This window comes from Myotis nattereri (genome assembly GCF_964212035.1).
Source record: "Myotis nattereri genome assembly, chromosome: 10".
In the NCBI taxonomy this organism is placed as follows: Eukaryota; Metazoa; Chordata; class Mammalia; order Chiroptera; family Vespertilionidae; genus Myotis; species Myotis nattereri.
The window spans coordinates 62,311,940-62,339,720 of NC_138085.1; the positions used below are offsets into that span (position 1 = coordinate 62,311,940).

Consider the following 27,781-nt stretch of genomic DNA (forward strand, 5'->3'; position numbering starts at 1 on the left):
ACTCTCTATCCCTGTCCCTTCCTCTCTGTAAAAATCAATAAAATATATTTTTAAAAAAAAGAGAGAGAGAGAGAGAGAGAAGATGCGGTACATATATTTAATAGAATATTACTCAGACAGAAAAAAAGAATGAAATCTTACCATTTATGACAAGATGGATGGACCTAGAGAGTATTATGCTAAGTGAAGTTAAGGCAAATAAGAACAAATACCATATGATTTCACTTATATGTGAAATCTAAAAAAATAAATGAACAAAACAGAAACAAACTCATAGATACAGAGAACAAACTGATAGTTGCCAGGTATGTGGAGGTTTGGGGGAGGTGGGTGAAAAGGTGAAGGGATTAAGAAGTACAAATTGGTAGTTATGAAATAGTCATGTGGATGTAAAGTATAGCATAGGGAATACAGTCAATAATATTGTAATAACTGTGTTTGGTACCAGGTGGGTACTAGACTTATTGGGGGGATCACTTCATAAATTATATACATATCTAATCACTATGATGTACGCCTGAAACCATCAATTTCCTAGTTATAATCACAGCTAAGACCGCTGACCATGTATAGTCTTTTGCTATATGTGTCACAATCGTAGAATAATAACCTCAACTTTTAAGTAAATTTCTTCTCATTCTTCTGTAGCAGGGCTTACAAAAAATGTTAGAATTAATTTTTATTTTTTTCTTGTGCTCCTCAAACTCCAGCATCCATGAAACTAAATGATTATTGTTTCTGGATATATGACTTATGAAAATGAAAAGAAAGTTCAATAGCACTTATTGATCCCTTCAATTAATAATGTATTTTCATAAATGATTGTTATTTTTTTAATCCTCACCAGAGGATATGTTTAGAGAAAGGAAGTGGGGAGGTGGGGGGGGGGGGGGAGAGAGAGAGAGAGAGAGAGAGGTCAATTTGACAACGACACATCGATTGGTTGTCTCCCATACGGCCACCACCAGGAACGGAACCTCAACCTAGATATGTTCCTGACTGGGAATCAAACCTTCAACCTTTTTGTTTAAAGGATAATGATCCAACCAAGAAGGGACGACGATCCAACCAAACAAACCACCCAGCCAGGGCCATTAATGATTATTTTTAAAACTCCTATATAATAAAAGGCTAATATGCAAATCGATTGAAGGGCGGAATGACCAGTCGCCATGATGCACACTGACCACCAGGGGGCAGACGCTCAACGCAGGAGCTGTCCCCTGGTGGTCAGTGTGCTCCCACAGGAGGAGCTCTGCTCAGCCAGAAGCCGGGCTCATGGCTGGTGAGCGCAGCAGCGGTGGTAGGAGCCTCTCCCGCATCCATGGCAGCACTAAGGAGCCATCTGTCAGACATCCCCTGAGGGCTCCCAGACTGCAAGAAGGCACAGGCTGGGCTGAGAGACAACCACCCCCCCCCCCACCCCAGTGCACAGATTTCGTGCACTGGGCGTCTAGTATTTATAATGAACAACAAAACTAAAAAAGATTAAATGGTACTCAAAATCAATAATTATACAAATTAACTATGTTGCTGAGATTCCTTAGGAGGTAGAAGTAATTTTTATAATTAACGAGTGCTATGAAACCAGAAGTGACAGAATTAAATGAGTTTTTCTCAACTGATATTATACTAACCACTCAAAGCATAAATGGATTTTCTGTCTTTTGTTTACATTAGATGAATGAAAATACTCTTCTTATAGTCACTCTTAAAATTGATAATGAGCTATTATCTAATAAGACTTCAAAGAACCAAAGTACTTTCTCAACCTTTATAAGTTGTTATGACCAAAATCTCAAGTGATTACAGAGTGTGTGTGTTACTGAACAGCGAAGTAAGCATTTGCCTTTGGAAGACTAGCTCCTGTATTGTGCCACAACTCAAATGGAAAGAATGGGGCAGACTCATGGCTTACCAGGAGCTATGAAACCTCCAAAGCCCACATTTATTCCATAGCCTAGAAGAGAGTGCAGTAATAATCACTATATGTACAAAATAAACATTCCCATCAGGCACATGCACTGTGGAATTCCTAGGGAACAATTCTGTTGAAATCGATAACTAACTTCACAAAGGAAACCAGATCACATTATTTGCTTGGAGCTCCTATTATTAACTCCATCTTTCTAGCATAGATAGCAGTTTCTTGTTTCTTTTTATAAATTTATCTTTATTGTTGAAAGTATTACAAGTGTCCCCCCCCTTTTTTTTCCCATCAACCCCCTCTACTCCAGACCCTCCCCTCCAGCATAGCAGTTTCTTTTGAATAGACTTTTATTGTCTAATGTTACCCTGAAAATGTATCAGTAAAACATGGAAGACACTTTCTATAATAGAAGAGACAACACCCATTAGTAGAGATTCACAGAAGCTAAAAAAGATTGGAGTTTGACATATAACCAATGACTATGGTTTATCAGTAAGATAACAAAAAGCTAGACATACATACTAGAGAACATACTGGCTGATTCCATTTATATGGACTTTGAGAAAAGTAACAATTGATGGTGAGATAAGTCTGACAGTTGTTACCTCAGAAGGGAAGCGGGGGACACTGATAGGAGAGGGGCATGAGAAACCTTTTTGGGATTCAGGATGGTTTTTTTTGTTTTGTTTTTTAATCTAGACCTGGGTGGTGCTTACATGTATATATATGTAAAAATGTATAAGCAGTGTATTTAAAATATAGGATACTTAATACGCTTAACTGTATATATAGCTTAGTTTAAAATAAAAGAACTTAAAAACTAAACATAAAAAACTGAGTCTTTCCTCCAGATAAATACAAAGTTGTCATCTTTTCAATAGCTTTACAAATAACATACAAGATCCATTCAAATATAAATTTTAAAAATCATAAGAACAAGCTGTTTTCTTTGCCAAATAGCACTGAAGGTGTTGTCACATTTCATCTCATTCATAACAGATGGAGATGACAAATAGAAATATTTTAAGAGAAAGACTGACAATTAAATCCTGGCAGTGAAATTCTCATCTTTTGTTCATTAAGCAGAATCGCACTATGGGAGACTGGGTTATTCTTTAGCAAATATTCACTTTCTCCCCTGGACCTCCATAGAAGGGTATTCTTCTACTCCATTAATGTTGGACCTGGACATGTGACTTGACTGGCCAATAGGATGTTTAGACATGTGAGTTAACAGAGCCCTGAATGTTTTTGCATTTGGACTTGCCCTCTTGTGCTACTGACTTTTGTCAACAGAAGAGACACATGAAGGAGATCTGGTCACAACCTGTAGCGTGGCACCTATATCAGCCCAGTCTAGTTCAGCAGAATCCTAGACAAAGAGCGTACAAAAAAAATCAATGCTTGTTGTTATAAGCCACTGAAATTCTGGACAGACTCTGGACAGTATAATGAATACAGTGGGGCCTTGACTTACGAGTGTCCCGACTAACGAGTTTTTCGAGATACGAGCCATGTCTCGGCCGATTTTTTGCTTTGAGTTGCGAGCTAAAATTTGGGTTATGAGCCAGCTTCAGATACCCCACCGCTAGTTGGCGCAGTGAACGTCACAGTGAACGCCACATCAGCCCAGTATCACGTGTCTCACTCATTCACTTTTGATTTAACATACGAGTGATTTGAGTTACGAGCTCTGTCATGGAATGAATTAAACTCGTAAGTCAAGGCCCCACTGTACTGTGTTTTCCCTCTGAAAATAAAGAACTTATTTAGCCAGTGCTAAAAGTGCTGTGAACAGACAGCCCTCAGCTGTTGATCCTCTTTGAAATAATCTCAATTTAAGAAAGATTCATCACCCAAGGCCATGCTCTCTTCTTAGGGCAGCCTGCCACCAATGACTCAGGAGTGTCAAGGCCCAGCCTTCCACACTGATTTGGGACAACTCTTCAGAGCAACCCATGGAGTCACCTGAGGCCTTCATTCAGAATGCACCATATGGTCCACCTTCTCCCTCTAGTCAATCCTGCCAAGTACTTATCCCAGGGGTCCTCCCTAATAAATTTCCTGCATGCAAATCTCTATCTCAAGGTCTGTTTCCCAGGAATCCAACCTGTATCATGTAGCATTATTTCAACGACAGCTAACTGATATACATATATAGTCAATCAGTTGATTTTGATTTTCTGTATTGTGTTTTTCTATTTATTTTTGTTCTTTACTATTTTCTTTGTTTTATATTTCTCTGGGTTTACTCTGGTATTCTTATTCCAGTCTTTTAAGACCAGTTTTTAACCCACATATTTTATTAGTCTACTTAATCAATATTTAAGATTATAAATACTATAACCACAGGACAATAGTCAGATTCAGGAAATGAATATTGCTATAGTACCATTATGTAATCTAAAGGCTTTAGTCAGGTTTACTAGTTGTCTCAGTAATGTCCTTTATAACGAAAGAAAAATTTTTTTTCTGGTTTAAGGTTTACTTGAGAATCATTTATTGCATTTAGTAGTCATATCTCTTCAATTTATTTCAATCCTGAATGAACAGTTCCTTGTTCTTTCTGTCTTTCATAATCATGGTATTTTGAAAGTACAGGCCATTATTATTGTTGTTGTTATTGTTATTATTATTATTGAATGTTCCTCGATTTGGGTTGTGGATGTAATTAAAATAAGATTTTATCCAACTTAAGATCATTTTGGTCAGTTATGTCAGTCTAAGAGATTTTTCCTAAGTTTCAAATTTATCAACAGTTATTGGGTGATTGATTGATTGATTTCAGAGAGGAAGGGGGAAGAGAGATAGAAACATCAGTGATGAGAGAGAATAACTGATCTGCTACCTCTTGCATCCCCCATACTGAGGACTGAGGCCACAACCTAGGCATGTGCCCTGACCGGTAATCGAACCAGGCCATGCTCCCCACCAGTGCACGAATCCAGAGAGAGAGAGAGAGAGAGAGAGAGAGAGAGAGAGAGAGAGAGAGAGAGAGAGAGAGAGAGAGAGAATGATAAAGGAAATGTACCAAATGTTAACATTTGGGGAGCTGGGTGAAGGAAATATAGGAAATCTTATATTTTATATTATCTCAAAATACAAAGATAAGTTTTAAAAACGATAAACCCACACCTTCATTTACTCACACCTATAAATCCACATCTCTTAACCCTAACCCTAGACAAAGAACTTCAAACAATTTTCATTATATTTCTCCATAGTTCAGATCTACAGTGATTTTTCTGATGCTTCTTAAATTCATGGGAGAAAAAGTAGAGTGAAAGGCTACATATACCAAAAAGAAAAACTAATTTAAGCTTAAATTTGAAAGAAAAAGATGGATAAATATACCTTAACACACACAAACAATTCTCTGAGGACAATTTACAGCATTTCTAAGCTCATTTAATATCATTTTAACAATCATCAGACAAAAAGTGTGTGTAATGTAGAATATTATTGCCTTAATAAAGTATTTAGAAGGAAAATTTCACGTTGCATATTTTTTACTGCAATGATAGTCCATTAGTTCTAATTGTACAGCTTTGCTTATGAGATAGTACTCATAAGCAAATTGACTTTTTAAAAAATTATATGAATTCTCATTTTATCAATTTTATATTCATTTTGAAGACTAGATTTCTGGTGTACTAGTAAGTTAATGCCTAAAATGTTAACCAAAAGATTTATATATTCTGCTGAGTACAATTTCTTTAAATAATGTGACTGATTTGCAAGCTCTCTTCAAATCTCCAGTATCCTCAAGGTCCTAAATGAAAAGTGTGATTTGACTAGGACTCACAAATAGAGTCACTCGCAAGATTGATGGCTACCATTTTTATAAAGAGTTAATATCTGATAACTGAAATTATTATTGGTTAAATCAACTTCCCCTTTTTTCTAAGTTTTTCTTGATGGGAAAATTTTTACTATAAAAATTATACCTTGTTGTAAGGAGAAATTATAGAGTGATATTCTTGTAACAATCATACTAAAATGTGTGGTTAATCATGGCCTAACAACCATATTCAAATGTGATAATCTACAATGACAATAAAAATAGCACCACAAAGCCCCTTATAATGCTACAAAATCAGAATTAATGAGACTCAACAAAGATTGTGGGGGAAATGCATCATTGTCATCGTCATCATCATCATCATCATCATCATCTCAACATTAATAACTAATTGTGAATATTTATTGTGCTCTTATATGGCACCAGACGCTGTTCTAAATTATTTACAAGCATTATCTCATTTAATCCTCAAGCTGATGCTGCATAGTAACTCAGAGACAGACCCTTCTGGAAGCTGGAGAGAGGGTGCCAAAGGTCTTAGTTCAGGGCATTGAGACATAGCGACATAGCCCGCTTTCTCTCCCAGTGAGAACAGGGCCTTAAATGGGGTTTCAAGAGGCTAAAAGCCCAGTGTTTGTGAACATTACCTTAAACGAAGGATATAAGCTGTTGATTCGAATTTCTTCTGGAATGTTGATGGAAGCTCGAAAAGACTTGTGACAGCTATAAATCAGATGTCTTCCATCCAGTCTGGACAGCCAATGTCACAGAGAGTTCTATGCCCCTCAGAGAACCCAGGTCCCAGGAAAATCAGCCCTAAGGCATGTTCTGGAGAGCTACTCCAGTTCCATCAAGTTCCATGTGCTTGGATACACTAATTAGCAACTTACAGAGGTATGTCTATAATACTTCTTCTTGTCAGACCATAACCCCTGAAGCAGGGTGGATAGGTTGTATTACTATTTCCACTGCAGATGATGAAACAGACACAGGGAGGTTAAGTCACTTGCATAAGACTATATGGATCATAAGCTACAGTTCCAGGGGAGGAAAACCATAGAATCATAAAAGTGTATCCATTTGCATAAGTCATACCATTATTCACAAAAGCCAAAGGTAGAAGCAATCCAAGTTTTTATTGATGGGTGAATGGATAAACAAAATGTGATGCACACATACAGTGCAATATTATTATTTAGCCTTAAAAAGGAAAGAAATGCTGACACATACTACAAAATGGATGAAACTTAACTAAATGACATTAACTAAGTGAAATAAGCAAGTCACGAAAGGGCAAAGAATGTATGGTTCCACTTATATGAGGTATCTAAAATAGTCAAATTCAAAGAGACAAGAAGTAAAATTACGGCTGCCAAGGGCTAGGGAACAGGCAATGGGGAGTTACTATTTAATGTATATAGAGTTTTAGCTGGAAATGAAAAGTTCTGTAGATGGCTGGTGCTAACGGCTGGCTGTACAATAATGTGGCTACTTAATGCCAGAGAACAGTATACTTACAAATGGTTAAAGTGATGAATTTCACTGCTATGTTGTATATATTTTACTACAATTTTTAATCAAGTTTTTCCTACTTAAATCTTTGTATGACTCCTGGCCTTCAGATGGTATGTATAGCTCTGATGATACAATATTAGAATTCAAATAGTTCATCTTAGTGATGAGATGTACTCAGTAAAAGATTAAAACAATAAAATAGAAATAATATACTCCAATGACCTATTTTTTTTAAATGTGTCCCAGAAATAGAAATTAAGTTGTTCATTCTCAAATATTTACTGAAGTCTTCTTCCTTGTTAGTATAGTGGTGAGTATCCCGCCTGTCAAATATTTACTGAACACCTATGTTTGTTGTTAGGGATTCAACAATGAGGAAAAACAGATATAATCATACATTAATGAATATTACAAGCTGACATGTGGGGAATGGGAAGGCGAAAAACAGACATTAAGCAGATAATCACAAAAATGAGTGTTTAATTATAAACAACTAACATGGAGGAACATAGTTGGTTCTCTGCATGAGCACATCACAAAGTAGCCTGCCCCAGACTGATGGATTAGACAAGATTTTAAAAAAGACTGGAGTTACCTTGGTGGGGCTGTGAGAGTATTCAGGCAAATGGAACTGGACATGCAAAGGTCCTGTAGCAGGAGGCAAACCATGGAACCAAAGGAAGGATACAGCCTGGCTAGAGCCCAGAGGACACAGAGGAAAGTGTGGGCAAGGGACTGGAGAAACAGGCCAGGCAAAATCCCCTAGTCTTGTTGACTGGTGTGGGTGTTGTTGTTTTTTACCCTAAATGCAATCAAAAGCCACTGAAAGGATATAAGATAGGAAACAGCAAAATCAAAGTTGCATTTTTTTTTTATTTTTATTTTTTTAAATATATTTTATTGATTTTTTACAGAGAGGAAGGGAGAGAGACAGAGAGTTAGAAACAACGATGAGAGAGAAACATCGATCAGCTGCCTCCTGCACATCTCCCACTGGGGATATGCCCGCAACCCAGGTACATGCCCTTGACCGGAATCGAACCTGAGACCCTTCAGTCCACAGGCCGACGCTCTATCCACTGAGCCAAACCGGTTTCGGCTAAAGTTGCATTTTTAAAAGATCACACATAATATAGGAATTAGAGAGGTTTCAGGATAAAATTTCCTCTCTACTAAATCAACACATCCTGACCTTTCCCAGAATCAGACTTAGCACTGGGAGGCCTAAGTTTCTAGTCCTGATTCTGTCACTAATTAAATGTGAATCTTTATATAACTTACCTCACCATTCTCTCTAATACGGTCTATCCTAGACGACTGCTTAAGCCCCAAACAACTCAAAAAATTCTTTTCCTGGTATCCTACCTTCCAAATTTAGTCCTCAGAGCCCAGGCAAAAGAGAAATCCAGTGTCTACACAATTACCTATTCTCTGAGACTGAGGCTTTGCCCCAGCCATACCTCCCTAACAATGCACATTGCACTCCACCCTCCTCCAGCCATGTGGGTGTAGACAACAAACATGAAGTAACAGGCTAGAACATCCACCAACTACTACTTACTAACCACCTCAAGGTTTACTTTGTTCTAAGGAATTTTGTTTCCTCAAAGGGGTGGAGGAAAGGTCAATGTAGTTATTGTTGTAAACTGATGATTTTTTTCCTTTGCATATTATACAAAATACACTTTACTTTCTTTCTTTTTTTGTTACACTTCACTTTTTTTTTAAAATATATTTTATTGATTTTTTACCGAGAGGAAGTGAGAGGGATAGAGAGTTGGAAACATCGATGAGAGAGAAACATCGATCAGCTGCCTCCTGCACACCCCCTACTGGGAATGTGCCCGCAACCAAGGCACATGCCCTTGACCGGAATCGAACCTGGGATCCTTTAGTCCCCAGGCCGACACTCTATCCACTGAGCCGGGCTCCACTTCACTTTTTAATGAAACAAGGGTGAAATCTATGAAGCCTCCATGGCTTCAATACTCTAATAATTATAAATCTTATTATATACCTTAGACTAGCAGTGTTTGAAATTCACAGTCTAGCTATGAGAAAGTTAGACCTAGCAATCTGCTGGTAGATTAAGTACCTGCTCCTAAAAAATTACTGGTGATTTCACAAGTGGCATACATTGATTGTCTTGGATAAATGGATGTATCAGATTAGGAGTGCTGAAAGCCCAGCTGCAGTCCTCACAGGAAAAACCACAAGAAAACCACTTGATAGGCTACCCAGGTTCTTGCAGTTCGCCAGCCCTGCCCTCTCTGCACTGGGAGGTCTGGTCACCTGAAGGAGAAAGGTACTACCTGATCTCTTACAGGCCTGCAAACACTGAAAGAAAAGAAAGAACTTGACTCTCCAGATTCAGCTGAATGATAAATCAATTCTCATTTAAAGGCACAAAACAACTTAGCCTTTCACATGTTCTTTTTGGAAAACAATCAGCAAAACTCGTCATCAACATATTAATAATCAATTTTTAACCAGTCCCACTCGTTTTTCTAGAAATGCCTCAGGATCTTATATTTTAACATCAAAGTGGAAGGCCTGACACAGCTAGGCAAACAGTATTAAAGATGCAGATCATAGCATCTGAATAACAAAAGGCGATTTCTTCCTGCTTTTGCAACTTCTAAAAGATGTCAATTTCATGGAACCAAAAACATAATTTCAACACAAGAACAACATATAGAAAGAGTCCAAGTAAAGCTGAACTTAGAGTAGGTAAAGCAGGAAACCAAGGCATTTAAATGTTGCAGATTTTCTTCAGTGCTGCCTAATCCAAGATAGATAACAATAATATTTAAATCCAAACCATTTTAGTGAGAATGAAAAAGAAGACTAATCTGGTAGCGAGAACTCCTCAGTAGGAATCAAGAACAGATCCAAATCCTATCTCTGAAACCAGTTGTATAAACAGACCAAAACAGAATTTCCTGAGCCTCTGAGTATACTTCTGCTAAAAAAAAAATTAACAATTATAGTAATAAATAATTTAGGATATTAGATGTAATATAAAAGTGACCTCCAGACTGCTAAATACTAAAGAAAACAAGAGATGGAAACACTGGAGGATCTGAAAGTACCTGCCTAGAAGGAACATAATAGCCAAGATATGCTCTCATGTCCACAACACTGCTATTTTGGCTTTAAAATTAAACAAGCAGCAGCAGGAAGAACCCTAAAATTTCAAAAAGCATCTTACCAGAGTGATGTCTCGGGAAGCTGCAGCTGCGCTCATATGCAAACTAGGCTGCCGTACAGAACTGCTGCAATCAAGAGCTCGAGCGAATGTCCCAACAGCACTAAATAAACCACAAAAACAAAGAGGGAAAATCAAGAATCTGTTATTTTTTTTATATTTAAAGAAACACATTTTGGTGGTGAATGAAAAATCAAGTTCTTGGATGTTTGAAAATCAAGTACCAAATAAAAATAGTATTTTCTATAAAATTTAAGAATTGACAAGCCAATTTACCATATGAGTCATTACCATTAAATTAAAAGAAAAAGTAGGTTGTGAGGCATAAAGGAGGGAAAGATCTATTTTGAAATGCCACAGGGTAAACAATTTGGCATTCAAATGTGCTAAAAAATGAGAATTAAATTAGCTAGAATTCAACTATTACTGCAAAGCAAGTTCTGACCCCCTTTTTTTTAGCCCAAATTGTGAAATCCCAGTAACATTTTTTTCTTGAAATATAGTCAACCTCTTCTTATGAGGCCTCAATATATATTTCCATTTTTAAGAATTACCACACTGATTATCATATGATTTAAAAAGACTTCCCACATGTAACGAACCCTAACTTCAAGAAATAAAGCATGAAACGACAATGACTTGCTCCTTGTCTATCTCTCTTTTAAACACGTTAGCTAAGAAAAAGCTTTTAAAATGTTGTAATTAAACTATAACATGTGAACAAAAAAGTACACATAGTACACATTGTACAGCTATGCAGTTCTGGCAAAGTGAATGCATCCATGTCACCAATATCCAGGGTCAAGAAACAGAAGATGACAGCACCCTACACTACCCCCTCTCTCCCTCTTCCTCTAAAAGAACCACTATCCTGGATTCTAACACTACACACAGGTTCATTTTCCTCATTTGGGAACTTAAATAGAACCAAATACTATGTACTCTTTTCGTGTCCATCTTTTTTTGTTCCGAGTTATGTTTGTGGATTCTCACAGGCTGCTAGCTATAGCTGTGTTCATTCATTCTCCTTGCTGTGGCGCATCCTCTGCATGATGCTCCCGCCCCCCCCTCCCGCCCCTATACTGATGATGGATATTTGTTTCCAGTTTGGATAGTGATATTCATGCCATCTGCATATGGGTCTTCTGGTTAGATGATAACAGTTTACCAAAGCAGCTATACCAACTCATACTCCCACCAGTAGGATGAGGGAAGGAGGGAGAAAGGAAGGGAGGGAGGTAGACAGTGATGTGAGAGAAAAACATTGATTGGTTGCCCTCACTACCCTCCCCAAAAGGGATCAAACCTACAACCCAGGTATGTGTCCTGACCAGGAATCAAACTGGCAACCTTTTGGTACACTGGATGACGCTCAACCAACTGAGCCACTCTGGCCAGGCTCAACTTTATTTTTGAGATTTCTCTCTTTGCTACATATAACTCTAATTCATTCATTTTAATTGTTGTAAAGTAATATTCCATTTAAGTATTATTGCTTGCTGATGTACTCTTAGTTTTTTTCTAATTTTTCTATTACAATGCTATGATAATCTCATTTCCCTTCTGCTTTGCAGGAGGAATTTAACCAGGGACCTCTTGATTCATGGGTTGACACTCAACCACTGAGCCACACCAGCCAGGCAAACATCATTTGCTTTTATAAGTAAAACCATAAAAATAAATTTCTATCTCATTCATTTTATCAAGAAAACAGGAAAAAGAGGTCAGGTGGAGAGGAAGGAAGCCAGTTTGGCAGCCAGGCTTAGAGCTCTCAAAGGAAAGCCATATGCTCAGCAGTAGGCCTTCCCCATGCATGGGTGCAAGTAAGAGGAATTTGAGGCATGAATTATTCTTGACACATGACTAATCATGCTTTAAATTAAAGACATGGGATTCTAGGAGTTGAATTTCCTCTTTATACTTTTGTGCAGTGCTTACATTTTTACAAGGTGTGTTTATTTTTTAATCTATGAAACTTAATAAATCTATTTCATTTTTAAAACAGAAACTAATGATAATAAACCATTTTATTTAGGAAGTGGTGTGACATATATTAGGCTTTCTTACATAATTTTTAAAAAATACACCAATGAAAAAAGCAGAATACAAAGAAAGGAAAATATGTATAAATTATTTTATAGAAAGAAAAGATGTTTTCACGCAATGTGTCATACTCACCGTGCTACAACTAAAAACTGGTCAATCTGTCGATCTGTAAGTGGGCTATTTGGGTCCCAAACTTTAACTTCCAATTTTGACTGTTCCCTCTCATCTGATTCTCCTGTCCGAGAGCAAGGAAAATGGAGTCTTATTACCCATAAGGCACATACACGGTCACATCTGACTGATGACTGCGGTAACCACAGCATTAAAAATGTAGGGTAAATGTTCATGGTTTTTTGGTACATTCTTTCAGAAAGCAAATGTAGAACACTCTGTAAAGTGAACACTGATAAAAATGCAACCACACCATATGGTATTTTCATTTGTCATTAACACGTATTTCCTGAATACTTGTATGGGTGAGGCACTAAGCCTCATGCTAAGGGATATAAAAACAAAAAGAAAGCACTCCTGCAGAAAGACGCTTAAACTATAATAAAACTTATACATAAATAACTACGCTACAAATGAAAAAAAACACCAAAAGCCCTAGATGTCATAAGAGACATACAGATATGGCTGTAGAGAAATCATTTCAGGCTAGTTAGGGAGTGAGGTCATGCAGGAGGTGGCATTTCTGCTAAGAACTGAAAGGTAAAGGAGTCCACTGGCAGAAGAACAGGACGTAAGACTCAGAAAGGAACATGAGCAAAGTCAGGGGCTCCCAAATGTGATTAGAAAAGTAGTTTGTTTCGTCAGGAGTACCATTAAGGGGAATCAGGGGAGATAGCTAAGGAAGTGGACTATGAACATGTTACTGAAGATGCCACATAGATTTTCTGAAAAGGGAGGTAATGAGAAGCTCTTGCCTTTTTAGTACGGGGGTGACAAGACCAGAATCAAACTTCTCATCTCACACTTAACAATGGTATGTAATTTGCTCTATGGACATACCTGATGAAGACAGAAACGACATGACACTGACAATGACAACAGACAGCAAAGGGAGATTTAGGAATGTCAGGGACAGACTGGAGGCAGCGGGTAGATTTCAAGCCTCGAAAACTACAGGGATGGTGCTGGCATTATCAGAAAGAAGACTGAGATAATGCAGGAAACTTTGTTTCAGGAATAGCTCACAAAGAGACATAACCATCAGGCAGGACTCAATATGAGGACAAAGGATAATGGGAAACAGATTTGGGAGTTGACTGAAATTTTGATTTACAGCTATGGATTTCCTATCAGGCTAGGAACTGGTTTTGGCTTTGTTTTGCTTTTGAATCACTCCAACTACAAAATCAGGCAGTGCCTTGCACTGACTGACATACTATGAAGCTAAACATCCCTGACAAGCTCAGGCTATGGGCTTCTAATGTGTTCAGTCCTGGTATAGGAACAAGCAAGCATCAATGGCTCAAACAGAGAAAGAGGGAGGACAGAATCAGCCATTCTACCTGTAGTCTCCTAAGCCGGCCACTGCTGTCAGGTTGGGGACTTGCCCATCCTGCCCCTTGTTCAAAGGCAGATAACCAGAGAGCCAATCGCCACCCCTAACACACAGAAACGCACGCAGAGTAGAAAGAGTACTGGGCCAAACAGATCTAAAGTGTTGGAAAGGATTTCATTTTTCACTGTTTACAATCCTCAGCATGCTGAGCCAAGACATTCAACATTAGGTTCATAGTTAAAAACAAAAAATTTGCAAACTGTGTAAAACTTGAGAAAGGAGAATGTCACATTTACACTTCCCTATATCTTCCAGTAATATATTTTAAACAAGTTAAATAGTAATGGTAAAAAAAAAAAAAAAAAAAAGATAGTAATGATGAAAATAAAAATTTGATATCTTAATTTTTAAATAATACCAGATAAAATGACAATGTTACTCAGTATTGCGCCCCTCTCTGTTATATACTCCAGAACGAAAGGGTAAAACTGATATTTAATTTTCAAATTCTAGTAAAATTGCTATTTCAATCCCACCTATTCATTCTGCAGCACACAGCACAAAGAGAATCCCATATAAGAATTCTAAAATAAATTTGCTGCAAACAATAAGAAAACACTCCTGGATGCACTTATACTAACACCTAAGATACAGATTAATACCCATGAAATGAGAACAAAAATAGCAACAACAAAATGAAGATAGAAATATCAAACAGTCACTCTAAACTATTAAATAAGGATTCCCCATTTTGGATTCAACATATAATAACATTTATATAACAGTTTGATCACTTCTTTACAATTAAAAAAAAACTTTTAAGAAGCTCTTGAGTAACCTTATTTGGAATCTATATAACTAAATTCTTAGCTAAGTGTAAGGAGTACTCTTTGGAATGGTCTTGGTAACTGTAGTATGAGCCAGAAGACTAGAGCAGTGGTTCTCAACCTGTGGGTCGCGACCCCTTTGGCGGTCGAACAACCCTTTCACAGGGGTCGCCTAAGACCATCCTGCATATCAGATATTTACATTACGATTCATCACAGTAGCAACATTACAGTTATGAAGTAGCAACAAAAATAATTTTATGGTTGGGTCACAACATGAGGAACTGTATTTAAAGGGCCATAAGGTTGAGAACCACTGGACTAGACCAAGATTAATTCCATTCTCTACTCCTGTTCATTCCAATCATCGCAATAATCTTACTTTCCTCCTCCATTTATGATAATCTGCTCAAGTCCCACATCATCAAATCATCCAGTTCATGAAGAGCTCCCTAATACCTGAATTCCCATGAAATGTAATTACCAACTAACTGTATGAATTGTATATTAGCATCCTATTTTGGCACCAAGCACAAAGGTCAATCAATCCTTTGTCCCCTTAAACCCTGGACTAATGCTTCCTCCACTGAGATATAAGTCATGTGTACAGTTTCAATAAAATAAAAAATGGAATTCAGGTTGCAAATGTTTTTGAACACAGGGAGATATCTTCATAAGCCCCTTCATCTATAATTCCAAGCTTCCCCATAGTTGGGTGTTGTTTTTTTTCAATTACAATTTACTTTTAGTATTTTGCATTGGCTTCAGTTGTGTAATATAGTGTTTAGACAGCCATATAGTTTTAACACAGTAGAAAGTGCCACAGATTTTGAGGCCACTAAATCAGCCACTACTTACACTAGAGGAAGACATTTCTGTAGAATGTCCATCTTTTTTTTTTTCTTAAGCTCTCTGTGAGAATACATGCTTTAGATGAACTAACCCAACTTCCACACCATAATGACATTTTCCTACTTACCTACTGCACATGAGCTAATTCAAGGTCTTAAAGCATATGTTGCAGCAGGGAGACTATATTAATGTAACTCTTTAACTCTCAAAGATGGAGCCTCCTGAAGTTCTCAAACACTGACAAGAGTATTGAACTAGTAGCAACAGACAGTGGTGACCAGGGGAAAGCAACTGCAGTAGCTAACAATGTGTTGAGAGCTGTGCTAAATAAATTACTTCATTTGGTCATCACAACACTATTATACAGGGTGGAGCAAACATAGGTTTACAATTATTCGTATGGAAAATAATACAATAATTAATAAATAATAAGAATAAGCTCTTTCACATACAACTGTAGACCTACTTTTGCCCCCTCTATATGTACATACATTATCCCCTTTTTAAAGGGGAAGAAATGGGAACTTAGAGGCGTTGAACAGTTTTTCCAAGGTTATTCAGCTAAAACAGCATAGCCAGGTTTTACCCAAACCTGTGAGTCCACTCATTATAGTTTAATAATTTAATGTTATTATACTTTTTAGCAGCCACAATTTTAATTTAATATGTAAATAGATTTCTTTCTTAAATGTTCAGTGTTACAACACAGTGAATTAATAACTCAAAAATTTGCACATTATAATATCTTTTTGTACAGAAAATTCTCTAGGTGCTTTATTCAAACTCAATAAAAGGTTTAAAATCTCAAAGAACCCTTTACCTTCCTTTGCAAACTACATACCAATCCAGATATTCAAGAGTTTGTTAGATAGTGAGCAGTCATAAATGAAACTCTAAAGTCACAAAAAGATTTATTCCCTAGCAAGACAAATGCCACAACAATATCTTAGAATCCATCAAGATATGTACACAAAGAATGTTAAGCCTATAATATATTCTGACATGGTGCTGATGTTGCCACCTCCTCAGGATATTAATTCTAGTTCTGCAACCCATGCCAGTGCAAACTGGAATCTGGCCACTGATCAAATGTACCCACTTAAGAGCATCAAAGTAAATATCTGTTCTTTTTCTAAAAACTGTTTTTATTGATTTTAGAGAGAGGGGAAGGGAGAAGAGAAAGAGAAACATCAATGACATCAATCAGCTGCCTCCCACGTGCACCCCAACCAGAAATGGAGCCCACAACCTGGGCAAGTGCCCTGACCAGCAATCGAACCAGTGACCTTTTAGTGCACAAGTTGGCGCTCAACCAACCAAATGAGCCACACCGGCCAGGGCCATAAATATCCTTTCTTGAATATGATGTTTCCTACTATTTAATTTCCCTGCAAACAGGTACTAGCTATATACGGAAGTTGCTATGATGACAATGTCCATGTTTTTCAAGTGTGGTTTAACCACTGGCATACCTATTTGCAGCCCAACACCCTCTCCCTTGACAAAAATATCAATTAGAAAAAAGGAGTTCTTTAAATCTTGTATCTACTAGTAATTGACTACCTATTTATAACTGAAAAGAAACATTTAGTATATGCTAAATGCTTTAAGCTGAAATAAGAATCTAAAGTGACTTCTTCAATTATATGAAAAACTAGGGGCCCGGTGCACGAAATTCGTGCACTGGGTGGGGGGGGGGGTGGGGGGGAGAGTGTCCCTCAGCCCAGCCTGCCCCCTCTCACATACTGGGAGCCCTCAGGCGTAGACCCCCATCACCCTCCGATCGCCTGATCGGGCCCTTGCCCAGGCCTGAAGCCTCTGCCAGAGGTGTCAGACTTGGACAGGGGACCCCATCTCCCCCCGATCACTGGCTCTGGCCCCCGCCCAGGCCTGAGGCCTCTGGCCCAGGCTTCAGGCCTGGGCAAGGGGACCATCATATCCCCCCAATCCCCGGCTCCGCCCCCCACCCAGGCCTGATGCCTCAGCCAGAGGAGTTGACCCTCATCACCCTCCGATCACCAATCACCGGATCGGCCCCTTGACCAGGCGTGAGGCCTCTGGCAGAGGTGTCAGGCCTGGGCAGGGGACCCCCAGCTCCCCTCGGTTGCAGGCTCTGCCCCTGCCCAGGCCTAACGCCTCTGGCCTAGGCTTCCGGCCCGGGCAGCAGGGACCTGCAGTGGCAGCGGGGGGCGCCGCGATCATGGGCTTCGCTTTAGGCCTAGGCAAGGGACCCCTAGCTCCTGGGACTGCCAGCTTTGACCGTGCCCAGCTCCCATCACTGGCTCCACCCCTACTTCCTGCTATCACTGGCCAGGGCGGCAAAGGCACCTGATTCTCCGATCATGGCTGGGGGGCAGGGCAAAGGCGGCCCCAGGGCCGCCTTTGCCCTGCCCCCCAGCTCTTAGCTCCCCCCTGGGTTTCCGATCACTGTCAGTGGCAGGGGGCTTCTTCCTGCTTTCCCTTTCACCTCCCTGCATTGTGCCTACATATGCAAATTAGCCGCCATCTTGTTGGCAGTTAATTTGCATATAGCCCTGATTAGCCAATGAAAACGGTATCGCCGTACGCCAATTACCATTTTTCTCTTTTATTAGTGTAGATATGGTGTTTCTCTTTGTTAAAGTTGAATACTTACAAATAAAGCCAATAAATTATAGACTTAAAAATAAGCTTACCTAGTAATACACAAAACTACATGACTAAATCTTTTTTTTTTTTAACTCCCACATACCCAAAAATGGCCTGAACAAAGGGCAAGACATCCCTTGTTTCTGGTTAAGATGTTTTAACCTCATCAAAATGTCTGTTCTCCTTAAAATAATTTAAAAATTAATGGCAAACCCCAATAAAAATAGGAAGATTGTTATTTTTCCTCTCTGGGGTTAGTCAAGCTGATAATAAAACTCATTTCGAAAAATGATACAGTGACTATCCTCACCAGATATTAACACATATCTCAAAGTCTCTATAATTAAAACAGTGAGTTACTAGAGCAGGAACAAATAGAACAGAACAGAAATCTCAAAAGCAGACCCACATACTGCTCAATATTATGAAATGATCAATCACCTTCCAACGTAACATATAATGTTAATACAATTTCAATCAGAATCCCAATAAATCTGGAAGAGAAGAAATTGACAAATTGTTGATAAACTACCATAGTAAGGGGGGGAAAATCTTAAGAGATGCGATCTCTCCACTAAGAAATTTTAAAAAAACAGTAAGGGAAAACTTGCCCTGTCATAAAACATATAAGAGATAGATAAAGTAAAGTTGGATCTCTAACACATGAAACTTTGCTTAGAATATACTTTTATGGGTCTCTATAGAATATTTATGTAACAGTCTGGGAGAATATGTTAAATTAATAACAGTGGTTAACAGTGACTTAGAAGGGATGATATGAGGTACTACTACTTTTATTTCCAGTATAATTGCATCATTATCTTCCACGATTCCTATTATTTGCAATAAAATAATTTTAAGATTTAAAAAAAATGGACAGAAGCAAAGAGAATACAGTGGAGCCCTTTTGTTATGCTATGTTACAAAGGGATTTCATCCTAAGTATTTCTAACTGTGCAAATTTAATTTGGGTATTTTGACTAAGTGTTGAAAAGGTGAGATTCTAAGAAATGTGAAGTACCGAACAGCAGCTTTCAACTTGTAGCGAAATCCCAAGGTTCCCTAGGACACCTTAAGAGATTTAATAGGGCCTTCTCCCCCCACCTCACCCATAATTACCTAATTTTTCTTATATTATTTAAGGTCATGTTGTGTAATATTTCATTTAAAGAAAAGGTTTTAGTGCCTAAATAAAGTTTGTAACAAGACTATCAGGAGAAACATTATATTAAAGGCAATTAATATTTGTTAATGAGCTCTAAGATCTATTTTATTAGTGAACATTGAGTCACATTTTCTAAATACAAAGAATGCCTTTGTCAGATAACTGGTGTAACTCTCCCAATGACACAGCTGTCTAGAATCATTCCTCTTACTTAGAAGAACCTCAAGTCCATTTTGAGGACTACAGAGTAAATTATTGCATTTTATGTATTATTGTTTCCTAAAATAATTTTTTGAAATTCTAATCTAGGTGGACATGTTTTGCAAATTATATCACTCTGACTAGACTTTTTGGATTTTTAGGGACAAATATTATATTTAAATGGTTTTTGGATAAATGGGAACTCGTGAGATTGCATGACCTGATTTTTCTGCCCACTGTTACGTGAAACATCCCAGCTTCATTACTTTGTTCAGCAGGTATGTTTGCATGAGCAATACACAAAATTTCTAGACTTTTTATATACCTAGGCTTATGCTCAGTCCTCAAGGGAGAACCACACAATCAATGACTCAGGCAGTACAAAATGGTAAAAGTCAAATAATAAGAATAGCATTAAGGATTACATGAGCATCAGGTCTGCACAGTTTGAAGAAGGGGGAGATCAGAGTTCAGGGAGGAGTAATAAAGGGCAGCACAGGATATATAGGACTTGGGCTGGGTGCCTGTACACGCATGAGCACCAGGGATGTTCCTGGCTTTTGGCCTGTGCACAGATGGACTTACTAAACTATCTCACTAGGAGCATACACATTTGTCAAAAACTCATAGAACTGTACACTAAAAAGGGTGAAATGTACTTACAACATATAAATTATACCTTAATTACAACAAGGAAAAAGCCCACCTATAAATGACTACCTGGAAGACAAGTTGACATTTTGTAAAAATTTCAAACACATGTGCCCTATGATTTAGCAATTGCACTTTTAGGAACATATTTTCCAGTTATATCCAGAGTACAAAATTATTCATTATACCATTACAGCACTATTGGTAACATTTTAAAATCAAGTGTTTTTTAATAATAATTTAGTGTACACTAAATGATACAAGTCTAATATCAAACATTAAGGACTATAAATATCCAAAAATTGTTTCTGGAAGACAAGCCGGTTTGCACCAATCAGAATGTGAGTAAATGCAATCTCCCAGCCTATAGTAAATTGATATAGTCCAGTTAAAAAAAAACATGTCCCAACACAGTTGAATACAGACATAGCATTCTGTTTGCCAGGCTTAATCATTACTGACTGACCTTTCCTGGTACTGAAGTTCATGAAAATGCAAAAGTCTGCAGACTGCATTATTCACAGCCATCCCACCTACCCACGACTGACATCAGTGTGTCCTACGGTTCACAAACTCTATCCTGAGTACCTGTTGATCTACCTTTTCTGCATACATATTCTAGAAGGAAAGCAAGGTAGAGAGAAGAACCTATGGAAGAGCTCATACGCTTTAATAATCCGAGGGCAGAAATAAACGTGGAGGCCTTTCTGTGAATAATGCAAACCACACAGATCTTAAAGAAAAAGATTAATAAATTCTAAACTTCTATATGACAAAAAATTAAATAAAATATATTTACATCACTGTTAAAATGTCTTAAAAATAAAATAATGAAGTAGGGGAGGTGTGCTTTAATAGTTGTAGACAAAGGGCAAATACTTTGTATTTGTTTACCTTTAATATTCAAAGAACTCCTGCCAGTACATAAAAAGGTAAATAGCCAAGGAGAAAATGCACAAGGTATTTACAGAAGGGCTAAAGATAACTAAGACAAGCATAATCTCAAATTCTAAATCTTTTTTTAAATTAAAATAATGAGAATTCAAAATGTGAAGGGGAAAATATCCCTCATAATCACAGTGTTGCTGAAGGCATCTGGTTCTTTCGTTTATAACAATACAGTATTTTGGAATGGCAAAGAAGCATTTTAGATATCTAAAATGTACATACCATTTCACTTCTAAGGAGTTATGCTTGAAAACTATTTACACAGCATAAATATATGTATAGATTTTCTAACAGCATCATTTGTAATGACCAAAAAAAAAAAAAAAAAAAATCCTAAACATCTAAAAGTCTATCAACAGAAAACTGGAAAAGGAAATTACCATACCTCTATGCAAACATAAGAACTGTACAGTCACTAAAAAGAATAGTTACTCTACACACGGGAAAAGATGCTGAAGATACACTGCTAACTGAAAGAAGCAGTTGCAAAAATAACGTGCAACCTGCCACTGCACATGGACCATTCCTGGGTGAAGTATAAGCCAAAGTGGGAACAAAATAAACATGCCCTTTTGATCAGAGTAATTGAACATGGGTTTGAAATGAAGGAAAGGGGATGACATTCATTTCCTATGTTATACATTTCTCTATTTTGTGTTTCATTTTTTAATGTAAGAATGTTTTACTTTTGAAATCACAAAATAAAAGTTTTGAGTATGCAGTTATAATATATGTTTTTCTAGGAAGATGTTTTTAAAATACAAAGCTTGGAATCTCTTTGTTACATTAAGCTCCCCAGATCAGCCAAAATCTCCATCAAATGTAACTGCTCACTAGAGTTCATGGCCTCTTCCTCTAGAAGGCTTACGGGCATTCAGGATCTCAAGGCACGAGCATGCCACATTAAAACACAAATTCAACAATATGAACATTCTTAAGTTTGCCCTTTAAAAACAAAAGAGAAAACAGCCAAAACACTCATAAAAATGTAAAATCAAAAATGAATAATTGATGAAATAAATTATTATCCCTTGCTTTTTTCTGCAATTCTAAAATTGGGAGAACCGTTTAAACTTTAGCCTAAAAGTTGTTTCTCCCAACTGAGAAAACCAATGTTTGAGTTTTCAGATACAGTATATGTTCTCATAGTACTTGAAACCCAAAGTAAGTCATACCTTCTGAGAGCATTTCTGGAATGTCTGCTTGATATCTAGGTCCCACTCTGATCTCACCTTTGTCAGCTAATAGTGTTTTCACAGAGGGGTCATAGACCAATGAGTAGAAAAAGGTATCCTGGAAAAAAAAAAACACAAAAAACAGAAAATACCTAGGTAAACGTTTTATAAAACAAAAAATCCAATGTCATGATCATGAAACCACAAAACTCCAGAGTGTATAAAATTTCACTTTGGTGAACAAATTCATAAATGTTTAAGGAGAACACAAAGTTATTATCATTATGTAATACAGTATAATATTAAATCAAGCCAAAAGAAATAGCTTAGAAAAATATATTATAAAGATTTATTATTTGTTCTAGTCTAAAAGAAAACCATTTCACTGCTCTAAAACAGGATTTTGAAAAGTTAGCAAAGTTAAGCCATGTACGTCAAAGGTAAGATACCTAAAATCAAGTAATCATTTAAACGTCCAAAGCCCACACTAAACAGTATGGATGCTTACATAGATAATAGGCACTCTTACTTTTTGAGTGTCCATCCGCATTTTATTAAAATGTACACACACCCACATTAATCAAACTATTGAAGAGCTGAGCTTTTATACAGTTTACTGATTAAAGTGTCACACTGTAAACATTTAATTAAACATTTATTACTTATCCTAGCTAATAAAAGAGAAACATGGTAATTGGCGTATGACCGCTACCCTTCCCACTGGCTAACCAGGGCGATATGCAAATTAACTGCCAGCCAAGATGGCGGCCGGCAGCCAGGCAGCTTGAAACTAACATGAGGCTTGCTTGCTTCAGTGACGGAGGAAACCAACGTTCCCCGCCTGCCGCTGCAGGCCTCTGAGCTGCAACTCTAAGCAACTATGTTACAAATATAGAAGCTAAACAAAACCCCAGAAACCTGCTTTAGTCCGCCGGGCTTCAGCCAGCAGGATCGCAACACTGTAAGCAAAGGTCAGAAACCTCTTTCAGCAGCGGAGGCCTAAGAGCTGGAGCCAAGCCTCAGAGCTAAAGCTGGCCCAGAATAAAAAAAAAGAAAAAGAAAAAAAGGAGCGGTTGGGAGCTTCCATCACCCCCAGCCTGAAAACAGCCCTCAGCCCCTCACCCAGACTGGCCAGGCACCCCAGTGGGGACCCCCACCCTGAAGGGTGTGTGACCAGCTGCAAACAGCCATCATCCCCTCACCCAGGCTGGCCAGGCACCCCAGTGGGGACCCCCACCCTGATCCAGGACACCCTTCAGGGCAAACCAGCCAGCACCCACCCGTGCACCAGGCCTCTACCCTATATAGTAAAAGGGTAATATGCCTCCCAGCACCGGGATCAGCGGAGCCACAAGGCCTCCCACCGGGATCAGCGTGACAGGGGGCAGTGCCCCAAACCCCTGATCGGCCCTGCTCTGTATGTGACAGGGGGCAGGGCCACAACCTCCCTATCCACCCTGCTCTGTTCGTGACAGGGGAAGGCGCCCCAACCCCCTGATCAGCCCTGCTCTGTGCCTGATAGGGGGGAGCTCCCCAACCCCCTGATCGCCCTGCGGCTGTGTGTGTGACAGGGTGCAGCGCCCCAACCCCCTGATCGGCCCTGCTCTGTGGGTGACAGGGTGAGGTGCCCCAACCCCCCCTCCCACAGGCCCTGCTCTGTGTGTGACGGGGTAGAGCCATAACCTCCTCATCGGCCCTGCCCTGAGTGTGAGAGTGGCGGCGCCCCAACCCCCTGATTGGCCCTGCTCTGTGGGTGATAGAGGGAGGCACCCCAACCCCCTGATGGGCCCTGCTCTGTGCATGACAGGGGGCAGCGCCCCAACCCCCTGATTGGCCCTGCTCTGTGCGTGACAGGGGGTGGCGCCGCAACCTCCCTATCGACCCTGCCTTGAGTGTGACAGGCGACGGTGCCCCAACCCCCCAATCGGCCCTACCCTGAGCGTGACTGAGGGTGGCATTGCAATCTCCCAATCGCCCTGCTCTGTGCATGACAGGGGGCGGCGCCCCAACTCCCCAATCGGCCCTGCTCTGAGCCCGACCAGGGGCTGCACCTAGGGGTTGGGCCTGCCCTCTGCCACCCGGGAGCAGGCCTAAGCCAGCGGGTCATTATCTCCCGAGGGGTCCCAGACTGTGAGAGGGCACAGGCCGGGCTGAGGGACCCCCCCCCCCCGCCGAGTGCACAAATTTTTGTGCACCGGGCCTCTAGTAATTCTATAGTTCTCCTTTAAATTCTGAAGCATTCATATGTATACATAGGTAGGTATATTAATATTCATACATACCACCACGATCAGCACACCCACCTGACTATCCATGGTCCCATAAAATGCAACAGAGCCCTAGTTACTGAGCCTAATGGATAAGAAGACCCAGCCACCAGTCCTTTGCTGAATTCTGGGTAACCAATGGAGGCCATCTGAACAGGTAAAGTCTTGTCCTTGCTTTTGGCTATGATTCTGAGGGTCACCTACTGCATGAACCTCTCTATTACATCCTGGAAGGCCGGGCCCATCATTACCATCAGCACTTTACCAAGACCCAGCCAAGCAAACTGCAAATAAGAATTAGATTATAAAGCTTTCTCCTTTCAAGGTCTTACAGGCTGTGATAATGGGAAAGGAGAAAACCAAAAAGGAGATACTAAGAAATTCTGCAGTGTTTTAATCATGGTTCACTGTCAGAAAAATTAAACAGGAGAACTGTTCAAAAGTCACACCATTATGTGACAATCTATGCATGTAAAAAAATGCTATCTAAGGAAAAGAAAAAAAATCTGCAGATTATATAAACCTGCTTAATAGATTGGGGGGGGGGGGGGCAGGGGGTAAGGACAGTCAGTACATAATCAGAGTTGTTGTTTCTTTATTTTTTAAGACAGGAGCAACAAAGAATGTTACCAGGTAACTAAAGCTGTTACCACTGGCTCACTATCAGCTTTAAAAGTAGAGGCACTTTAGGTCACTTTCAGTCTGTAAAATGTTAGTATAGTATTCCATAAAACAAGATTTTGCGCCCTGGCCAGTGTGACTCAGATAGTTGGGTGTCATCCTGTACACGGCAAGGTTACTGGTTCCATTTCCAGTCAGGGTGTGTATGGGAGACAACCAATCGATGTTTCTCTCTCACGTTGATGTTTCTCTCTCTCTCTCTCCCTCTCCCTCTCTCTCTCTCTCTAAAATCAATGAAATTGAGTGAAGATTTTTTTGAAAAAAATTTTTTGTTAAAGTTTCCTTAAACACACTGCCACAGGTCAGTTCCTATCTCAAAGATTGATAAAAGGCTAAGTGGTGAAAAAAACAAACACCTTTGCAAATTTTCACCTATTACAGTCCTTAGCATATCCAAATTGCTAACAATAACATAGAAGGCAAAAAATACCATTTTTTAAAAATCCACTCAACAGTCAAATATTTGAATAAAATACACTGGAACATATTGAATGTTCCCTCCTTTTATTTCTGCTTCTGTGCTAATTTATAGCATTATCAATATCCATGTTATTATCAACCATTCTGCTGGACAGACTGATGTGAGTACCTTCTTTTCTAAATTTCACAAGCATAAGTTATAAGGACTATTAGTCTTTTTTTCTGCCTTGAATATTTATTTCCTTTTAGTTTTCTTTATTAGAGTTCCTAATACGTAGTAGATCCACATATTTTAGCTATCCTTTTATTTATGTTTTCTTCATTTGAAATATGAGGACAATACTTGAGTATGATAAGAAATATGTCCCTTTAATTCTTTTTTAAAAATACACACACGCATACACACACACACACACACGTATATAAAATAAAGATTTAGGGAAAACAAAAACACCATGAAACTATATACAAAGGTAAACATAGTTAAAATTTTTCTTGAAGTTTACAGAAAGAAATATTTTTAGTTGACAAAGTTTATTAGGGTTCCAGGAAAGAAAGCACACCACCAATGGTAAAATCTCATCTAAAAGAGTCTAAAAGAAAAGCTATTTATTAAAAACAATGATGGCAACAAAACAAACAAAAACCAGGAAAGAGGACCAATTACAGTAAAATCATGTCTTCATAAGCCAAAATATTTCTTCTACCAGCTAATCATGTGCTGTACTTTATACAGTTTTTCATTACCAAATGAAAAGAGAGAGACAGACACAGGGGTTTTGTCAACTCTTGCCTCAACCAGAAAAATCAAATTATCCAAATACATTTTAGTGATTATATTTTTACTATAATACTGCTATGGTTGTGCAATAATTTGGTACAAAAAGAAATTAATTCAAAAGATATGGCTTCATGCAAAAAATGGAAAAACACACAGAAAACAAGTATAATTGTGAATTACCTCTTTATCGAGATATGACAATACTGACTCTGTCTCATTCAGAAGGGCAACACTGCATTTCCCCCTGTTGAAAGAGGGGAAAAGTGAATGAACAAATAAGCGTTTAAGAAAGGCTACTCCACCTTCACAGTGGTGACGTATGCAAAATACGGAATATTCAAAATGTAAAGTTGGCATTAAAAATCCAAATGGCAGTTAGGAATATACATAAATGTAAGACTGGCTTTACAATCCTGGTGTTGCATAATCTAAAACATAAGACAGTTTTTGTAGACATTTATAGAGAAGCTAACCTCTATAAATGGAAAGAGCTGTTAGGCGGTCAACGCTTATATCATAAAGCATTTTATAGTTATTTCTGAATTATTCAAGGAAAAAGTACAATGAAAAACCTTCAGATTAAGTCAGTTTCTGAGTCTATAATGAGTAAATATGAGGTGGTTTTATATTTTTCAAGCAAAAATATAAACAATGAAAACAATTATATAAACAATGAAAACCAGTATCTAATATAACCTCGATTTTTAAAGAAGCCACTGCATATGATAACCTAAAAATAATACACACTCATATCAGGATTAACTAACTTACTTTTATTGAAACTGCTCTAAAAACTAGTTAAAATTTAAACACTAGCAACTTCTACAGAGCAAGGGGCAAAATAACGATCTATAGGCTTGTGCGGACCTTGAAGTTTGATAGCAATTACCTTTGATCCTAAGTCTGTGCATGAGTTTGGAAATTATGTCAATTTAAAAAGGCTGGTCTAGACTTGAGAAAAAGTAAGGTTATCCAGGTAGAGGCATAAATTATGAGCACTTTTAAAATTATCCTCACTAGCTTGAAAAATTCAATATAGCTATATATGTGACAGGAGGATTTTTAAAAATATATTTTTATTGATTTCAGAGAGGAAGGGAGAGAGATAGGAACATCAACGATGCCCTAGCCCAGTGGTCGGCAAACCACAGCTCGCAAGCCACATGCGGCTCTTTGG

General features: G+C 38.4%; 1 protein-coding gene across 5 annotated transcripts in view; it reads right to left on the minus strand.

Moving 5' to 3' along the window:
* MTA3 (metastasis associated 1 family member 3) overlaps positions 1-27,781 on the minus strand; it is a 126,580-nt gene that overhangs the window by 49,503 nt on the left and 49,296 nt on the right. For all 5 annotated transcript variants that reach the window (XR_013996494.1, XR_013996495.1, XM_081100759.1 and 2 more), the window contains exons 5-8: positions 26,785-26,848; positions 22,456-22,573; positions 12,634-12,736; positions 10,459-10,558 (exon numbers count right to left, since the gene is read on the minus strand). Coding sequence is in view for 3 of the 5 variants with exons in the window: in XM_081100759.1 (XP_080956885.1) it covers positions 10,459-10,558; positions 12,634-12,736; positions 22,456-22,573; positions 26,785-26,848 (385 nt within the window). In the remaining 2 variants the exon portion in view is untranslated. The remainder of the gene's footprint in view (positions 1-10,458; positions 10,559-12,633; positions 12,737-22,455; positions 22,574-26,784; positions 26,849-27,781) is intronic.